Raw genomic sequence first — 16,019 nt, 5'->3', positions numbered from 1 at the left:
ATTCCTGAATGATATCAGATATGCCAAGCTTAGGATGCCCAAACTTTTGCACAGGCCAAAGTGATTTTTGATAGATTAATTTAGAAGTTTTTTATGTTATGAGTAACTGTGATTTAGTTATTGCTTAAAATACTGTTTATGTATAATTAACTACAAAGGCTGTCTTTACTACTTGTTATTTTAAAAAAATGTCAGTGTCTCTTTTGGCCAAGGGACCCATAAAACTGTATGTATATAATTAAGTAAACTGGCTATACAAAATAATTATGGTTACGTAATTGTGTATTTTACACAGTCGACCAAACCACTTTTTTCTTAAATAAGCAACATGTAACACGTGAAATACAAATATGACATATAACAAAAAGTACATGTAGCAAATAGCTTACCTGCTATGTTTGGCTAAATATTAAAAGTCTGTGACGCTGACGTAGGTCAATTTGCTCAGTAGGTCTGTCGTAAGAACCGTTTGCCCTCCTCTTCTGGAGAAATAGATATAATCAGCTTCAGTTACTTTTCGAGAGAGGGAGAGAAAGAGCTGTGGCTTACTGAACCATGGAATAGGAAGCTTTTGTTAAAATAGGAACGATAAAAAACAACTATCATATCGTCGACTGTTTGTTGAAGAAGGACTTTTTATTATTTATTTGGTGAGTAGCTGATAATCGAATATTATAGTGTTTTGCTAATTACTTCTTCCGATATAGATAGTTAGCCTATCTCATTGTAACAATTTACTATTTAGTAGTACGTTTGTTAGTAAATGATCTATATTATTTTTAATACTTGACATCGCGTTAAAAATCTTTTCACTAGTGCGCTTCCATGGTCCTCTCATGGTTTCAGAGTTACATAACGGCCTCCTAAGCCCTTAAACAAAAAACATCGAGCTTAAAATCATCAATCAGTTGTGGACATTTTGTTATTACATATGTCTAATTCTTAATAATTATTATATAATTATTGTGCTTTGCTGTTTTTAGTATGCAAAATGTATTGATTGATATTTTTTTTTCCAGAATGTGCTATCCACCGCACTGCAACTGCTGTCTTTCCATGTGTAGCCTTCAACAGCTAAAAAATGTGTAGCTATCAATTGCATCCGTTTCACTTCCACTGTAGATGATAGGAAAATGCCATTGTAGCTATTTTTCTTTATGGCCATCCTTGTATATTTAGTCTCTAATCTATAAATCTGCACTGTATTTGTTAATGACAAAAATACATAATTTTGTTCAGATAGTGCCTAAATTTGTAATTATTGTTTTGACAGCTCAATAATTGATCCTAACAATTTGATTTACATAAGTAGTTTCACATAAGTAGCAGCAATGGAATCCACTACACTCGTATCCTTAGTGACTGTGACCACATCAGCCTTAAACATGGAGGCCAACATATCTCACTATTTGTGGCTGCTAGTTTTAGGCTTTATAATTGCTTTTATCTTGGCTTTTTCTGTGGGAGCCAATGATGTGGCTAACTCATTTGGCACAGCAGTGGGTTCTGGAGTGGTGACACTGCGTCAGGCTTGCATTCTTGCTACCATCTTCGAGACAATAGGTGCGATTCTTCTGGGGGCCAAAGTCAGTGAGACAATTCGGTCGGGAATCATTGACATTAACATGTACAATGGCTCTGAGCCTATACTGATGGCAGGCTCCATCAGTGCCATGTTTGGTGAGAATTTTTTTTTTTTTTTACTTTATACTGCATTATATTGATATTGGTATGACAAGATGCACTGCACTGTCATCTACATAATATTTATGTGCCTTATTACACTTTACACTTTCACTGCTTGTTATATTATCATGATATCTTCTTCTGTTTATATATTTGTACATGTAAAGGAGGCTACTTTGTTCTTTGCTTTGCCCTTGTTTGCTTTCACTGTACTTCTGTACTGCTGTGATACCTGACTTTCCTGAAGTTATCTATCTATCTATCTATCTATCTATCTATCTATCTAGTTTTCCAGCTCTAAGTTAACTAGGTTAGTTAGTTCTTCCCTATTGCACAATACCTACTAACCTGGATGAACTACAGCTCTAACAGGCTGCATCCATAACATATATTTGTCAATATACGACCCATATAACCTCACATTTTACTCTGATGCACTTAAGTATGTTTAAATGTAGATACTTGATTTTCGCCCAGGTATTTCCATAACCCAGAATGGCATCAACATCTGTCTTCTCTTGTCTGAATCCATGGTAGTTTTAATAATATAAATGATTGAATTTTATATAGGAAAGTCAGACGTTCTATAATAAATTGCAATTGTAGTTTTAATGCTCTTAAAGTGGAATAGCAAATTTTAAATTGGAGCTTGAGGACTACAAGCCATGTTAATGTACAGCCTGGCTTGTGTGGATGACTAATACCCATCCTCAGAATTCTTCAAGCGTTTCTAAAAGCAAAGATATTGACATTTATCTAAAATATCTAAACATATAAAATGATCTGAAATGCGCTTTGGTGTAGTATTAAGTAAAAAATAAAGGATTCAAATTTACTGTACTCTTTCTTCATCTCCACTATTGTGTGCAGCAGTGCACAGAAAATTCAAGTACAGATATTGTTTCAACAATCATATTGCATAGAATTATTTAGTGCTCAGTCCAGTCCTCATCCTGCAGCAACCTTGTTACACTATTGTTTCCTTTATTCCTCATTCCTAATGGATGATAATTACAGTTGTGGACAGTGTTATTTTTATTTTGGTGTTTTTATAAAAGATATCAAATTAAAAATTGTAATACAATACGGCAAGAATCACATGGCTAGTAACAAAAATGTTGTTAAATCAAACATTGACAATCTCATTTAGTACTGAAGTTCACACTTGTGTATTACTTATCTTTTATGTACAGAAAAACAATTTAATTACTGTACTTTAGCTATCAACAGGATAGATCTTTGTCTAACTGATTTGAAAATATTCATATCATATCACAGGTATGTGTATGTGTGTGTTGTAGGGTCTGCCGTTTGGCAGCTGGTGGCTTCTTTTCTTAAGCTCCCGATTTCTGGAACACACTGCATTGTTGGAGCCACTATTGGCTTTTCTATGGTTGCTAGGGGTTACCAAGGTGTCAAATGGCTGGAACTGCTTCGTATTGGTATGCCCTACAGCTACAGTGTCCTTTTGCTAAACTAGTTTTAAAGTCTTCTAGTCACATAATCTTAAGAAATCATGTTTGTCCTTTTTGCAAGTTGTTTTAAATAGCTTATGTGTGTGCATTTATTTTATTTATGTTTGCCACAGTTGCTTCTTGGTTCCTCTCCCCTCTGCTGTCAGGCATCATGTCCGCAGTTCTCTTTTACTCTGTCCGCAAGTTCATCCTAAATAAGGTATAAAAACACTAAACTTGTTTAATAACTGTTTTACATAACCTGTCCATGTTTCTTTTCATGCTTCAATTAGCTAAGTTTGTTTTACTGTCCATATTAAATCTGCATGTATTGGAATGGAGCGATATACAGTTTGAAATTACTTGACAGATTGAGCTTGACTAGCCCAAATTTTTTTTGTATTCTAGGATGACCCAATGGCCAATGGTTTAAGAGCCCTCCCAATATTCTATGCTGTTACTATGGGGATAAATCTTTTCTCCATTATGTTCACTGGAGCTCCAAGTGAGTTTAGAATAATCTTACATACTAATAAGCCCACGCACTTCCTTAATAGATATGTATGTTTTTATTTAATATGTCTTAGTAATGGTATGTTCTATTTTCTTGGCTCTGGGAAAGGCAGTTTGTATATTCTAATTAATTATTTCTTGATATCCATTGGAAACATATTAAAACATCAGGTCCACCTTCTCCCTTTGTGGGCTGAACCTATCAAGAGTAATCCTGTTGAATTGGTGGCACACTCAAAACTTTTTCACTACAGTGTATTGACACTGTCTCATGCGCATGCATCCAAACACACACACACACACACCCACACACACACACACAATCTGTTCTCATGTGAATCTGTGTTTTTATTTCTTCCCTCATCTGAGCTTTCCCTTTAGTGTTCCCATTTGTTACCTTTTCCATCCCTACCCCTTGTATACTCTGTCAGGTCTCATTCTGTTCTGTGTATTGTATTCGAGTGTGTTTTTGTGTGTTTTGTGCTTGTATGTGTTGTATGTTTATTGCGTTATTATTGTTTATTGCTTTTTTGATGTTCGCTTGGTTTCTTTCTGTCATGTTGTTTCATTTCATGCTTTTTCAGAGTTCTTAAGTTCTGTGAGTTTTTTCTGCCCATGTTACTTTTGATGTATGCTTTGGTTTAACTCAGGTTAAAGCTGTGTTCCAGATGTTTTGTTTTGTGCCTATCCGCAATATTGTTTACGATTTGTGGCCTTCCCAAGAATTCAACTGTCCCTTTCTTGTTTTTGAACAGTGCTTGGATTTAACAAGGTGCCATGGTGGGGAACACTTCTTATCTCGCTGAGTTGTGCCTTCTTCGCTGCTGTGGTGGTGTGGTTTGTTGTATGTCCACACTTAAAAAAGAAGATCAAAGGTATGTTTCTACACCACTAATTATTTAAAAGGTTCACCTCAATGTGCCCTGTGGAATAAACTTTAAAATTCATTCCATTTAGGTTTGCCTTCACCTAAACATTGTCAGGCATCATTGCTTGCGAAGACAATTTCCACAAATACATCAGTTAAACATCTTGTGACATCCCAGTCCTATTCTCCTGGTCTCCGGATGCCTGTGGACAGCACAAAAGCGACATTTGACATTGGTGACTCTGAAGACGCTGACCTTGACAACAAAGATTTTGAAAACAAAGACCTGGATTGCAATGGTCAGTTTTTTCAAATAAATAAGTGACAACTTTTTTTCTGACCTAAACAGTGCCTTAAAAAAATAAGGTAAAGTAAATAGGTCCAACACATTTCACAGAAAATCCCTGATCATCATGTTTTATTTTCATAAAAAATAGTGAACACTGCTTCATGTTAGCACCTCTGCCATTCTAATTGGCCCGTTTGAAATTTATATTATTTAAATGATGGGTCAACTCAATCACAAAACTTAAGCCTAGTTAAATTGTAACGTGTGTAAAGGTTTAGCATTTAGTGAATCCTCCCAAAGCTGATAAGATGATGATGGTGCTCATCCTGGGTCATGAACAGTGTACACTTACACTTAATTTTTTTTACTGCTAAATCTGGGAGCTTTTTTTGTGCTATTCTTATTCTTCTTATTGTTTCTAATTGGGATTGTCAGCATTTTGTTAACTTAGACAGCATTTACAAATTAATTTAATGGTTATAAGTATATGCCCTTGGTTAAATAAACTTCTAAAAATCTTACATTTTTTACATTTACATGCACAACAATCATCAAGCAAAAATTCTAGTTCTGTAGATATTTTCTGCAACCAGCTCTTGCATTTGCAACTGTAATTCTGGGGAAAGCTGAAATGTAAAATATTAATAGAAATATGTCATTACAATTAGCCCATTTAATCAATTAATTTTAGTTCATTTTTATTTATTTCAAATAAAACATTAAAGACAGGCAGACATATAATACATAAAGATGTGTATATTAAAGGCATAGACAATATTGGATACCTTCAAACATGATGTAACGTATATGGCTGTTGTATTGCTAAATGAAAATACAGGAACGGCAGTCTCACAGCTGCAGAGGACCCACTACCATTCACTGAACAAAGACTCTGGCATCTACAAGGACTTGTTGCACAGGCTACATCGAGCCAAAATGGGCGACTGCATGGGTGAGACTGATGACAAGCCCATTCGTCGAAACAACAGCTATACTTCATATACTTTAGCCATCTATGGAATTCATGGATCCTTTAAAGAAAGTGAGGGAGTTCAATTTGGAGAAGATGGTGAGAAACAGCGTTCACGAATTGACAGTTACATCAGTTACAGCACATCTGTGACAGATGGAGATGCTGGTGGTGCTGGTGACATTCCTATAGATCTTGGTAATGAACAAAATGCAGTGAACCCCCTACAGGAAGAGGAAGTGGATGAACTGGAGATTGACAAGCCAGAGGTATCCATGCTTTTCCAGTTCCTGCAAATTCTTACTGCCTGCTTTGGATCCTTTGCACATGGAGGGAATGATGTCAGGTACAGTTTTGATATGTCTTGGATTATAATAACAACAAATTCATGAGATTATGTTCAAAAACTAATGAAAAAATAATGTTACCCTGTCCTGTCTCCCATTTCCTTTTACAGCAATGCAATTGGTCCCTTGGTAGCTCTCTGGCTTGTGTATGAAAGTGCCTCTGTAGCAACTACTGCCCCAACACCTATTTGGTTACTTATCTATGGGGGACTAGGAATATGCATTGGGCTGTGGGTTTGGGGCCGAAGGGTTATACAAACTATGGGCAAAGATTTGACCCCCATTACACCGTCCAGGTACATATGACCTAATTAAAAGCTTTTTAAAATATATTTGTTGCGTTTCTTATTTTATGACAGTTACTCATAAGGGTTATTATTTTCTTATGTTGGTCTGACCTGAAATCAGTCAACATCCGACATAAGAAGAATTGGATTGTATAGTTAACTTGTAACTTAACTGCATTTTGTCTGTTTGCAAAGTACAACCAATAAATTACATTAATTTATATGGTATAAAGCACATTTCTTTTTTGTTAATCATTTAAGCATTATTCATTAGGTTTAAACAAGTAAACTTGTGCACTTGTTTTTCAACTACATTTTTATTTATTTCCTCGTAGTGGATTCAGCATTGAACTGGCCTCTGCTATAACTGTGGTTGTTGCTTCGAACATTGGACTCCCAGTCAGTACCACTCATTGCAAGGTGACCATGTCTCAAGAAATTTTTTTTTTTTTTTAAAGGCTGTACCTTTGTTGCTATAAAATATACATCACTAGCACTTGCTTCTGATTTTGCATGCTTTTGAATTAACAGGTTGGATCTGTTGTGGCTGTAGGGTGGCTTCGCTCCAGGAAAGCTGTTGACTGGCTGCTTTTTCGAAATATTTTTATTGCCTGGTTTGTGACTGTGCCTATATCTGGTCTTTTAAGTGCTGCCATTATGGCATTGTTCTACTTTGCTATTTTGCCTGTAAGTTAAAAGCCTAACTACAAGTATACTCATTTACTGTTTGTGTGTGTCTTTTAAAAGAAGATTTCCATTTCTATTTGTATTCAGATTCCTTATTGTGCAAAGTATGCTCAGATTAACATGCTTGGCCTATGACTCCTGTACTTTATGTGTTCTTTGTTTTTGTAGCACATCCTGCCCTGTAAAAAGAGAAAGCCAAATAGAAAATGCAGTGTGGTAACAAACAGTTTAACTAGCAAACTAGCAGAAACAATGTTTCACTTCTGCACCACTTCTTCCAGAAATTTGTTGCACTTACAATTGCTTCACATGTACATTTCTTTTGTTTGCATTGTGACAATGAAAAATTGTATTTAATTGATTTCAATCATGTATAGAATTTCTATATTTTAAACGGAGAAAAGTTGACTATATAAAGTTTCTATATTCCACTGAGCATGGAGAGAAGAAAGAGAGAACCAAAATTGTTACAAAAACATTTTTTGTTAAAGCACATCATTGTACCATTAACAGAAAATAAAATAAGGCTATCCAAGAACAGTCTCGGCAAGAAGTACATTGTCCCTACGGCCAAACAGTAGAGGTCTTGTTGCTGGGTGCCTTTAATGTGGGCATGGAATTATAAAAACCGAAGACTTTCAAACAACTTTGGCGTGCAGTGTTGGGCCAAGTGTCAGAACGCTGGGTCTCCGTCAGAGCTTATGGGTCTTCCAGTAGGACAGTGACCCCTAGCATGCTAAATGGAAAATTCTGAAGTAGACAGACCTGAATAATATATAACACCTGTGGGGAGATCTCAAAACAGCATTGGGGATAAAGCACCTTTTAAATCTGAGAGACTAGTGGCAAAAGAAGAGTGTGTCACAGTGTGGTGAAGCTTGGAGGTGGAGGCGGAAGTACATGCAGGGATTTATTAAAGAAAAGAAAAAACAGAGCACACTAAACAGAAACGGAACAAACAGGTAAAGCAAATATAGAGACAAACAAAAGAAACAAAAAAAGCACTAAAATTAACAAATAAAACAAACAGGCAGGCCATGCACATGAACATATACAAGACCAGCCAAGTAAAAATGGCTAGGGGTACTTATAAACAGATAGATGAGGAACACCTGGAGCTAACAAGGCGGTGTGGCTAGGACATAGACACAGGTGGCTAGGAATGACAAAAACAAACAGCCATGTGCTTCAGAGCACATGATGAGGGTAAACAAAAGCAGGGGTGACAGAGTGGTCCAAAATTCCAGATTCAAGAACTTAATTCATTGATTTCAGTTATCGTTTCCAGGGGGTGTGCGACCAAATATTAAGTTGTGGGTGCCAATAATTATGTTCTGGAGTTCTGTGTGGATATCAGATTCTTTTTTTGTGTTGTTCCATTGCAAACAAAATAAATAAATGTGAACACCAAAGCATTTTTAATTGCAAACATTCAGAGGAAGGTTTTGGACTTTTTGAATGATGTACAGGCCAATATTTTAGCCATTACTATATTTTAATTGTATTGTCCACATGTACAATATTTCCTATTAAAGCTGTTCTTAAAGATACATTAATCATCCTTCTTTAACCCACAAAGCCTATGTAAGACAAAGTCATCCTTGCAAATACTGAAAAGGCTAAATAAATATAATATTTATAATATAATAATTAATAAAGCAAACATTTATTTATCTCAAGCGGCATTATGATTATTCTGAATTGTGGGTGAACATCCAGAAAAGTGATAAAGACAAAAATACAATTTTTGGTAATTTCTTGGTAAGCGTAGGCCAAAACTCCGAAAACCCTGAGCCGTTGCCGCAGGAGGGGTGTGGCTAATAGTTAAAAAGACTCCGTTATGTGACGTGCACTGCCGTGTGGACTGAGAATTGTTTGGGCTACTTTAGAACTTTGTGTGACCATGTCAATTTGTTATATTAAAAAAGTATTGAATTTCACTTTTTTCATGTGTTTACTGTATGGTTTTGCCGTGTGTTTATTGCTTCTGTTACTCATGGGCGGAACGAGGCTTTTAAGGCAGTAACACATTTGAAACCAAAATGCTTTAATGGGTCGCTTTACGCTTTTACTACGCCAGTGTTGTGCAAATAAAAAATACTGCACCATTGCTTGATTCAGTTAATTAAGTGTTGATAAGCTTTGTCCAAACCGAAACCAGAGCGCCATGCAGTCGGCATGTGTTTCTTCATTTAACTGCATATATGTATGTATGCATGTATGTATGTATTTCGTCTGAGAAGTTGATTGTTTTGTTCTCCTCGCATGTTTGTTACTTATTCAGCAATAGCTTCTTAGGCGTATACTTGTGTACACGCATTAGTAAAGTCAGCTATCAACTTTGAGGTTAAATTCAATAGTAACTGAGCGATACCACATAAACCATAAGCTTACTCAGACCACATAATCTAAAGTATGTGTAATATGTATCATGTGAATTACATTTACATTTAAGGCATTTAGCAGACGCTCTTATCCAGAAAACGTGCTTCACTGTTTACTCCTTATATAATATCCGTAGCTAGCTAGTTTGTACAGCAGAATGTCTAGATGCATTCCAACGACAGTTTGTTTTATCTAAAGCTTACAAATAACGTTAGCCAAATGCACATTTATCACAAATATATTGTAAACCCACCTAAAACGACTGAAATATTGATTACCCTGCGCATGCACAAGCTTAAAATTGCTGCTCTGCAGTCACATGTTATTGTGGTAAGGGCGCTTCACATGCTTCTCGCTTGCCGTAGGCGTTTAAATTAAGATGGCCGCGGCATGTGTTCGTCTGATTAGCAAGGTCAGCAGACTGGTACATGAAAAGCCAAGTTGCATTACAAATAAAGCGGCAGCATTTGCTATAAGTGCCTCTTTGCGACGCCCAGGAAGAACCTATGGAACAGGTCGTGAAGGTTTCCGAGAGGGACTTTCGTTTTTGCTTGGCGGCAGAGGGTTGGGTTGTGCATTCGTACTTGGCGGCGGATTCGGTCTGTACCAGATATCGAACTTCGCTATTAAGTGGCACCTGGCAGATGCAGCAACGGTGATGTGTTTTAGCAATGTGTTATGTTTCTGATATTACGAAAATATTTATCATTTTGTCTGAGCGCAAATAATGTTGGTCTTAATTCAGTGAATATATGGGCATAAAACACTTTCTTTTCATCTAAAATCCTGTAGCCTAGTATACAAATAATGATTGTCAGATTGTTTGTCAGTTTATTTAAGGATGAGAATTATAGGTAACGTAGTGCTATACGTTTGTTTAATTCATCTGTAACGTGGCTGGCGCTAGCACTTAATATAAACAGTAAAAATAAACAGTGTTTTACTGTTGCCGTAAAGGTATTCATTCATATGTTAGAATTTATTTAAGTAACCTTCCATCGGTCTGTGCAGAAGTTGCAATATTAGTAAATGTTTGTTATTGGTAACCAAGACGTCGGGAATTTGTGGTTTCTAAAAAAGACAGTATACGTTGATTTCTGTGGATCCCCGTGACCTCGCCGAGAACTAAGGGGCCGTCTACAAACTCGACGGACTATACTGGAATACAAGTACTATAATCCACATTTACGCCTAAAGAGCAGTGTATGTATCTAGCTAGATAGCTAGCTGGCAGCTGATTGGAAACAAATGATTGGCAGGGAAAGGTTTTAGAAATGTCTGTTTACGGTAATTGCCATGGCCTTCAATCGTTATGGCATGGTTTGGAAAAACAGGAAAATGCAACTGTTTTATTTTACAGTTGCTGATACAACAGCTTATTAAGCTTTTGAATATATGGCACAAAAACATGTATTTAATTAAAACACGTATTTACGTACTTCCTACACAGCAAACTACAATATTCAGATGGAGTTTATTAACTTCTGCTAAATTGTACTGACAGTTTTTGTGGATTTATGTATAGCATTTGAACAGTTCCTTATATGGCTCCAAAATGAGTTTAATCAACTGCCTCCTACTTAAAACAACTGTTATATGATCATCTTTTACTAAATGTACAATACTTATAGGAGCAACATTTACTAAATGATAGTGGGTAGTTTTGTGTAATAATTTTAATAGCTGTTGAATGATTGATAAAAAGAAAAGGGGGGGGCACTGTTCTCAATTATGTATCACTCACTCTCTTGTGTCTATTACAACTGTGCCTTTTCTGTAGGCTCCAGGTCTTGAAACAGATTTTAAGCTGATGTTGTACCAGTACAAGACCTGCCCATTCTGCAGTAAAGTGAGAGTGTTCTTAGACTACCATCGCATCCCATATGAAATTGTGGAAGTTAATCCAGTTATGCGACAAGAAATCAAGTGGTCTGCTTACAAAAAAGTTCCCATCCTGATGGTTAATGGAACTGTCGTAAGTAGTCAATAATAGTTTGGCTTGTGATTAATCAAACGAGCAAAAAAAAACTCATATGGGTTTAAACGTCTTTTGTTCCCTTTTTGACAGCAACTTAATGACTCCTCTGTTATTATTAGTGCTTTGATGACATACCTGATTAGCAAGTGAGTATGCTGTGGAGTATTGACAATTGCATGATATGTATGCAACAAAATGAAATTGAATGCACAGAATGCAAAGTGAATGTACTCCTTTAACACCCCCCCCCCCCCCCCCCCCAATGTTCCTAGGGACATGACTATTCCTCAGATTCTTGCCTGTTATCCTGAAATAAAGGCAAAAAATGAGAGTGGAAAAGATGTCACAGAGTTTGGCAACAAGTACTGGGTGATGGTAAATGATGCACACTGTGAGCAACTGTATCCAGAAAAAGATTCCAGAAAGTAAGTCTGTAATTGATGATAGTGGTGCAAGAAGTGTAGGTTATTTTATATGACGATGTCTTGCGTACAGTATTCTTAATGCTGTCTTGTCTACATTGGCTTTCAGCGAGGAAATCAAATGGCGTAAGTGGGCAGATGATTGGCTTGTGCACCTTATTTCTCCTAATGTCTACCGCACACTGGGGGAGGCACTGGCTTCATTTGACTACATAGTCCATGAAGGAAAATTTGGCAGGTTTGAGGGTTTCTTTGCGAAGTATGTTGGGGCAGCTGCCATGTGGATCATCTCAAAAAAGCTCAGAAACAAGTGAGTGCAACTTTTAAATCTAGTACCTTATGATGTATGCTGATGAATTTGGTGTTTTTATATTCCTAAAAATAAAATATTATAAAATACTATAAAACTGTAACAGCATGGAATTTATTTTACATCTGTAAAGTATTATAGCTCTTATTGTTTATTATTGCCTTTTTAAAAGTTTTTTTTCTTTCTTCCCTAATATAGACACAACCTTCAGGAGGATGTTAGACAGGACCTCTACAAGGCTGTCAATGATTGGGTTGCAGCTGTTGGGAAGAAGAAGAAATTCATGGGAGGAGAGAGTCCTAACCTTGCAGATCTGGTATGATTGAGCTCATAAGAAATTATTTAACAATGAATTCAACAAAAATAGTTTTGTTAACCTTATTTCCATTATCAATAAAACATTCAGGCAATTCTGTCTAATGCAAGTAAGAACATTTTATGTAAATTCATAAACTAAACACATTTTCTTATTTGAAGTAACAGAATTGTCTGTTATAAACTGCCAAGATATGTGGCCTTTGTGGCATAATAAGCTAATACCCAGTTGATTTTTCTTCCACATGTTTCAGCTTTTCAGAAATTACATTGCTGAATATTTACTAACCAGCCAATTTTGAATGTAAGACCCATGACCTTGATCTAGGATAATTTTTTATTTTTTTTATTTTATCTCCTGACATATGATCTACACATTCATATATACACCTGTATACTTGTATTTTATCCCCATCTATGTTTTAAAACAAATGTTTGGATTTGTAATTTAAAATGGTGCCTGAACGTTGCAACCAATTATTTACGTTTGAAAAATGTATTCAGTCCTATGTTGAGGTTTTATCTGTTATTTCCTTCTTATTATAAGATGAGTAATGGTAAAATGCAGATGTATATGTATATCATATGTATATAAATGTATATCATCTAAGATTAAGGTAAAGCTGTTCTAAAGTTCATTAACTAAAGTGTGTTATGTTCTTCTGTACAGGCAGTGTTTGGTGTTCTTAGGGTTATGGAAGGCCTTCAGGCTTTCAACGACATGATGGAGAACACCAAAGTTAAGCACTGGTATGGACGTATGGAGAAGACTTTACTTCATAATTGTAGCCCTGCTGAGTAAAGATTCAGTTCTTTCTGAAATCGTTCTGTGTCAAAGACGTTAATAGTGTCTGATGTGCATTACAATTTAATGTGCAGTGTTCTGAATTGAGCAGTTTTGAGCTTTTTATTTTATATATATATATATATATAACACATCGCCACCTACTGTCTTGATGTTGTAATGACTGGAAGAGAGAGGATCATTTGATGAATCGCGTGTATTGTGGACAAATACAAAAAATAATAGTTGCAACTTTCAGTGTAAAGTATTTAGTGTTATCTAGCTTAAATGATGGAATAAAACCTTGCACATGCGTTCATTAGCAAGTCTTTTTAATACTATAATAACTTCAGTTATTTCATGATCAGTATGGAACCTACTGAGTTATGTTGAGTAAAATGTATGCACATATAATCAAACTTACTGTATATAGTTTTTGTACCATTACATGCATGCTTTTTTTTTTTTTTTTTTTTTTTTTTTCCCCCCTCAGTACCAAGATCACTTTTCACACTGCGAGCCAAACAGTAACCAGCACATGCACGCGCGCACACACACGGACACTTCAGTATATTGTCTCTGTTTTCAGATTTCAGTATTTACAGCACAAATGTCTTCAAAACTGTTTAAGCTCAACATAACATTATATTAATAGCAGTTTATTTCTACAGTAATACTTCATAAAGTAATTAATACAATTAATTTTAGTGCAGTTTGGGCCCCTAAGGTCTTAATTTAGTTTGCCATAACAGGGTAAATTGTATATACATGATCAATAGTTAACCTTTTTATAGCATATAGATAAGCTTTCTGTTTTATTTGTTTATAATAAAGGCTCTTTACTCACATTGATTGCTTAATTGATTGCGCTGTACTTTTGCAATGGCAAACACTGTCACTGTCCAAATATCTAACTTGGCTGTATAACCAGAGTTGGTGAAAAAAATACAGCCTTCATTTAAAGAAACACACTATTTAATGGCCAACGTTTTCACTGAAAGTGCAGGGGAGAGGGGTTAGTCTGAGCATGTGGAAGTCTAATGAGCTGGGAGCAATGGGTACTAGCCAATACAGTGTCTTGTGTTCACAGACGTTGTGATGCAGCTGCTCAGGGTGCTCTTGCCAGTAAATGACTCAATTATTAAAAAAAAAAAAATTGCATATATTTTGGTCCTAAACTTCCCTTTGTTGAAATGCCTTTGGCGATTCTATGCCGTCCGTTTTCCCTTCACTTACATAGCGCTACCGAATTGCTGTTGAATCAATGAATTGTTCACATAGGCTTAACAGAGGATGTCAGCTGACAGTAAAATAAAAACACAAATGAAATATTAATACATGTTAATATAAGTTAATTATAAGAACAGCAGTTTTAGACATAATGCAGAGGAAACATTATATTCACATCTTATTCACAGCACTCATTTCTGCCAATGTAATAGATTAAAATGATCTTAAATTCCTCCCTATCCACATTAACTTTGGTTATTCTAAGTGAATAACTCTGGAGAAGAGTATCTGCTAAATGCTGTAAATGTAGCTACTCTAGCAAATCAAATAAAATTTATTTGTAGTGCACTTTTTACAACTGGTGTTGTCACAAAGCAGCTTTACAGAATCGGTAATCAGTAAATTGCATGAAAAGACAAGAAAATCTTAGACTCCCAGTGAGCAAGTCAAAGACGACAGTGGCAGGGAAATACTCCTTCAGAGCTAGGGGAAGAAACCTTAGGAGGAACCAAGGCTCACAAGGGGGGCCCATCTACTGCTCAGGTGTGCAACTTAAGAGTTAAGAGTAATGAGAGTAATTATAATTAATGGTGGTGTTAATAATAATGGCCGATAGTCCATGTAAATTTTAACATACATACAGGATGGTGAGCAGATGAAGGGGACCCCAGCAGTCTTCTAACAGGTCGGGAGTGGATATACACTGCTCAAAAAAATAGGGAAATGTAGGGAACACTTAACACTTAAACAACACAATATAACTCCAAGTAAATCAAACTTCTGTGAAATCAAACTGTCCACTTAGGAAGCAACACTGATTGACAATAAATTTCACATGCTGTTGTGCAAATGGAATAGACAACAGGTGGAAATTATTGGCAATTAGCAAGACACACTCAATAAATGAGTGGTTCTGCAGGTGGGGACCACAGACCACTTCTCAGTACCTATGCTTTCTGGCTGATGTTTTGCGGAGACTGGAGGCGCTACCGGGAGACAGGCCAGTATACCAGAAGACATGGTGGAGGCCGGTGGAGGCCGTAGGAGGGCAACAACCCAGCAGCAGGACCGCTACCTCCGCCTTTGTGCAACGAGGAACAGGAAGAGCACTGCCAGAGCCCTGCAAAATTACCTCCAACAGTTCACAAATGTGCATGTGTCTGCACGGTTAGAAACCGACTCCATGAGGATGGTATGAGGGCCCGACATCCACAGATGGGGGTTGTGCTCACAGCCCAACACCGTGCAGGACGCTTGGCATTTGTCAGAGAACATCAGGATTGGCAAATTCGCCACTGCCGCCCTGTGGTCTTCACAGATGAAAGCAGGTTCACTCTGAGCACATGTGACAGACGTGACAGAGTCTGGAGATGCCGTGGAGAGCGATGTGCTGCCTGCAACGTCCTTTAGCATGACCGTTTTGGCAGTGGGTCAGCAATGGTGTGGGGTGGCATTTCTTTGGAGGGCCGCACAGCCCTCCATGTGCTCGCCACA

General features: G+C 36.7%; 2 protein-coding genes across 4 annotated transcripts; both read left to right on the top strand.

Annotated features, from left to right (window-relative positions):
* The first annotated feature begins 495 nt into the window (after positions 1 to 495).
* slc20a1a (solute carrier family 20 member 1a) lies at positions 496 to 9,041 on the top strand. 2 transcript variants are annotated; one of them, XM_072682046.1, is made up of 11 exons: positions 496 to 650; positions 1,020 to 1,680; positions 2,988 to 3,128; positions 3,275 to 3,360; positions 3,549 to 3,645; positions 4,409 to 4,528; positions 4,611 to 4,820; positions 5,649 to 6,126; positions 6,238 to 6,423; positions 6,750 to 6,834; positions 6,946 to 9,041. In XM_072682046.1, the coding sequence occupies exons 2-11, from the start codon at positions 1,332 to 1,334 to the stop codon at positions 7,108 to 7,110; spliced, it is 1,917 nt and encodes a 638-aa protein (XP_072538147.1). In that variant the 5' UTR covers positions 496 to 650; positions 1,020 to 1,331; the 3' UTR covers positions 7,111 to 9,041. The 2 variants fall into 2 exon arrangements, with proteins under 2 accessions (XP_072538147.1, XP_072538148.1); XM_072682047.1 differs by lacking the exon at positions 2,988 to 3,128.
* A 795-nt stretch (positions 9,042 to 9,836) lies between these two features.
* Positions 9,837 to 14,147, top strand: ptgesl (prostaglandin E synthase 2-like). 2 transcript variants are annotated; one of them, XM_072682044.1, is made up of 7 exons: positions 9,837 to 10,141; positions 11,267 to 11,461; positions 11,555 to 11,610; positions 11,737 to 11,889; positions 11,996 to 12,196; positions 12,395 to 12,512; positions 13,182 to 14,147. In XM_072682044.1, exons 1-7 carry the CDS (start codon positions 9,866 to 9,868, stop codon positions 13,311 to 13,313), a joined length of 1,131 nt encoding a protein of 376 aa, XP_072538145.1. In that variant the 5' UTR covers positions 9,837 to 9,865; the 3' UTR covers positions 13,314 to 14,147. The 2 variants fall into 2 exon arrangements, with proteins under 2 accessions (XP_072538145.1, XP_072538146.1); XM_072682045.1 differs by lacking the exon at positions 9,837 to 10,141 and adding an exon at positions 10,148 to 10,655.
* The last annotated feature ends 1,872 nt before the right edge of the window (positions 14,148 to 16,019 follow it).

Source organism: Salminus brasiliensis, chromosome 6 (assembly GCF_030463535.1).
Source record: "Salminus brasiliensis chromosome 6, fSalBra1.hap2, whole genome shotgun sequence".
Classification (NCBI taxonomy): Eukaryota; Metazoa; Chordata; class Actinopteri; order Characiformes; family Bryconidae; genus Salminus; species Salminus brasiliensis.
The sequence above is the reverse complement of the archived record's forward strand: the minus strand, read 5'-3'. Positions and strand labels throughout refer to the sequence as shown.

Excerpts from the sequence above, each read along its gene's own strand:
- slc20a1a (XM_072682046.1), top strand. The coding sequence starts at position 1,332 with ATGGAATCCACTACACTCGTATCCTTAGTGACTGTGACCACATCAGCC. Across the intron at positions 3,646-4,408 it reads TATGTTCACTGGAGCTCCAA|TGCTTGGATTTAACAAGGTG; the intron begins GTGAGTTTAGAA and ends GTTTTTGAACAG. Across the intron at positions 6,127-6,237 it reads CATGGAGGGAATGATGTCAG|CAATGCAATTGGTCCCTTGG; the intron begins GTACAGTTTTGA and ends TTCCTTTTACAG.
- ptgesl (XM_072682044.1), top strand. The coding sequence starts at position 9,866 with ATGGCCGCGGCATGTGTTCGTCTGATTAGCAAGGTCAGCAGACTGGTA. Across the intron at positions 10,142-11,266 it reads ACCTGGCAGATGCAGCAACG|GCTCCAGGTCTTGAAACAGA; the intron begins GTGATGTGTTTT and ends CCTTTTCTGTAG. Across the intron at positions 11,890-11,995 it reads CCAGAAAAAGATTCCAGAAA|CGAGGAAATCAAATGGCGTA; the intron begins GTAAGTCTGTAA and ends ATTGGCTTTCAG.